Source organism: Dipodomys ordii, unplaced genomic scaffold (genome assembly GCF_000151885.1).
Source record: "Dipodomys ordii isolate 6190 unplaced genomic scaffold, Dord_2.0 Scaffold65, whole genome shotgun sequence".
In the NCBI taxonomy this organism is placed as follows: domain Eukaryota; kingdom Metazoa; phylum Chordata; class Mammalia; order Rodentia; family Heteromyidae; genus Dipodomys; species Dipodomys ordii.
In genome coordinates this window covers 9449088-9451668 of record NW_012267281.1, presented here as the reverse complement: position 1 = coordinate 9451668, position 2581 = coordinate 9449088, and the positions used below count along the sequence as shown (strand labels likewise).

Genomic DNA, 2581 nt, shown 5'->3' with positions numbered 1-2581 from the left:
CAGTTTAACTTTCCAGAAATTTCAACTTGATGTAAGGTTATAGTGATTGCTGTTCTTGAATTCTGAGGACTTACACATTTAGAAATTGTTCATAGTCATCTTGTTTGCAGTGAACTGAGGAACCCAAATGCCTGTTTTCAGTAAGAAAGAAGGAGAGAACTCATAGCATTCAAGGCTTATTTTTATTTCTTCATTAGGGTCGATTTTATACCTGTCTTTGGTTTTCATATAACAGTATAAAATAACTTTAGACAAATTAAACAGAGCTAATTTGAGCAAAAAAAAAACTTGAAAAGGGAAACAGAAGGTTGAGAGCTTCATGAGTAGTATTTATAGTGGAGGTATGGAGAAGAAGGGCATTCATCTGGTTATCTTATCTAGACTCAGGCATTCATCTGCCATATATGGACAAAGCCTAATTCATTAGCCTCCTATGATTGACAGAAATTTGGCTATGGGCTAGAATACATTCCCTGCTGGATTGTTCTTAGTTTATATACTGCTAGGTTGCAGTTCCTTGCAGTAATTCAAAGCACTAGTGGCATATGCAGACCAAATTTAGTTTAACACCACATGTATTTATAAAGGCTTGTGTAAAAGGACTTATTCTACACTATCAAAAAAGGATTACCTTTCAGTATTAGATACATGCAATGACATAAGGAAGTAGGCTATTACTCTAAATTTTACTTTATACACTTTTGCCTATGACTTCTTATGTAAGCTGCATGAATTGCTCTTGTGGGAGGAAAAAAAACAGTGAAATTTGAAAAAATGATCAAATATTAATGCCGCTAGTCTATTCCTGGTCAGCCAGAGAATCTAAAATGATGGTTATAGGACAGGAGGTATGTAGAGAGAATTTGTTTTTCTTATATAAATGCTTATTGTTGAATGAAAATGTGCATATATTTGTGAAATGATTTTTTTAAGTTCATATTTTCATCAATCCAATCTCCATCTCTGACCAACTGGAACTTCCAATATAGTGAGGGATGCATATTAGTCAATATTGATTTACAATAATATCTTGACAAGGAAGTAAGGAATTCTGGTTCCAGGGGCAACTAACACAGAATTGAGAATCTGAGAAAAAGAAGAGAAGTTGAGTGGTTCAAATACCTCCAGCCAGTATTTGCAAAATCACCTTCCAGAAGAAAAGTTGAAGTATTTCAGGAAATGACAACAGGTAAGGATGGACACTTGGAAGATCTGAGAGCCTGTCAAGAGTTTGGTTATGCACTATAGACTATCTCTGAAAGGATATCTCTATCTCTATATGCACTAAAGGCTATCTCTAAAGGGAATCTCTGAAGAAAAGTGATGTGGTCTAATTGCACTTCTAACAGCTTTCTGTGGCTAAGGAAGAGATGGGTTGTAGTCAATTGAGAGAATTAAGACCAAAGGGAAGTCAGGTACCAAAGGCCTAGTAAGTGATGGAAGGAATAGGAATGTGGCCACTGCATCCTTCCAGCAGAAGCGAGGCCACAAAATAGTTGTCCATGAGCTGTTTAGCTCTGGGGTTACCAGAAAGGAATGGTTCCCACCTGTCTGATCTGTTTGGGAATCAAGAAGACAGGAAACCTAGGCAGGAAAAAATCACTTAGAAGCAGAGAAATTTAAACATTGGTCATGTTCAAAACATATCCTTGATGAGACAAAGGATAAGGGGGAACCAAGGCAGCAGCTATATACACAAGACAATATGTTGGAAATTATCTGTACAATTGGGGGGGGGGAAGGAAAGTAGGAGAAAAATGAGGGGAGGGGCAACAAGTTTGAAAGAAATGTACTTATTACCTTATGTAACTGTAACCCCTCTGTACGTCATCTTGACAATTAAAAATAAATATCCTTGACACATTGAAGTGATCTGGATGTAGAGGAGGAAAAAATCAGCACATGGTTCCAAGTTTGAGCGTTTTCTTTCTGAATCCCATAAACTAAGAGAAGAACCCCCCTCAACACACACACACACACACACACACCTGCACTTTTGTGCAGTGGCCAGCCGCAGGGCAACCGAGGTGATGGTTTTTCCCGTAACCTGAAGCAACAGCCTCCGGCTGCCCCATTTAAAAAAGGCGGGAACTAGCCAGAAGACAGGAGAGAGATGGGACGCACGGAGGTGCCCGTCCCACCCTCTTCGGCCTCTGATTGGTTAATATCCTTGGCTCGTGGCAGAGGAAGCGCCCCTCATTGGCTATCAGTCTCCGAGGGTCCAGCGTTGGCTCCGCCCCCCTCCCCCCCTCCCCGGTTGCCGACGTGGGGCTGACGGCCCGCAGGCGGTTGGGAGCCGGGTGCGGGTGTGAGGCGATGCGGGGACTGCGGCTGCTGGCAGTGGCCCTCACGTGCTGCTGGTGGCCGCAGGGCAGCCATGGTAAAACCCTGCGGGGCAGCTTCAGCAGCGCCGCCGCCCGGGACGCTCAGGGCCAGAGCATCGGCCACTTCGAGTTCCACGGTAGGTCGGGGTGGGGGGGGGCGGGGAGAGGGCTGGAGGCTCGCGGACCCTGCCCGAGTCCCGGCCCCGAGGGCCGCTCCTCCCCACCCCACCCCACCCCGGGGAGGCCGGGGCTCGCGC

At 44.5% G+C, this 2581-nt stretch overlaps 1 protein-coding gene across 3 annotated transcripts in view; it reads left to right on the top strand.

Annotated features, from left to right (window-relative positions):
- Positions 1-2002: 2002 nt before the first annotated feature.
- Gpr180 (G protein-coupled receptor 180) overlaps positions 2003-2581 on the top strand; it is a 24985-nt gene continuing 24406 nt past the window's right edge. For 2 of the 3 annotated variants that reach the window (XM_013023017.1, XM_013023016.1), the window contains exon 1: positions 2280-2461. In XM_013023017.1, the coding sequence (XP_012878471.1) occupies positions 2317-2461 (145 nt within the window). In that variant the 5' untranslated portion in view covers positions 2280-2316. Of the gene's footprint in view, positions 2462-2581 lie in introns of all 3 variants that reach the window. The other variant, XM_013023015.1, reaches the window with a different exon arrangement.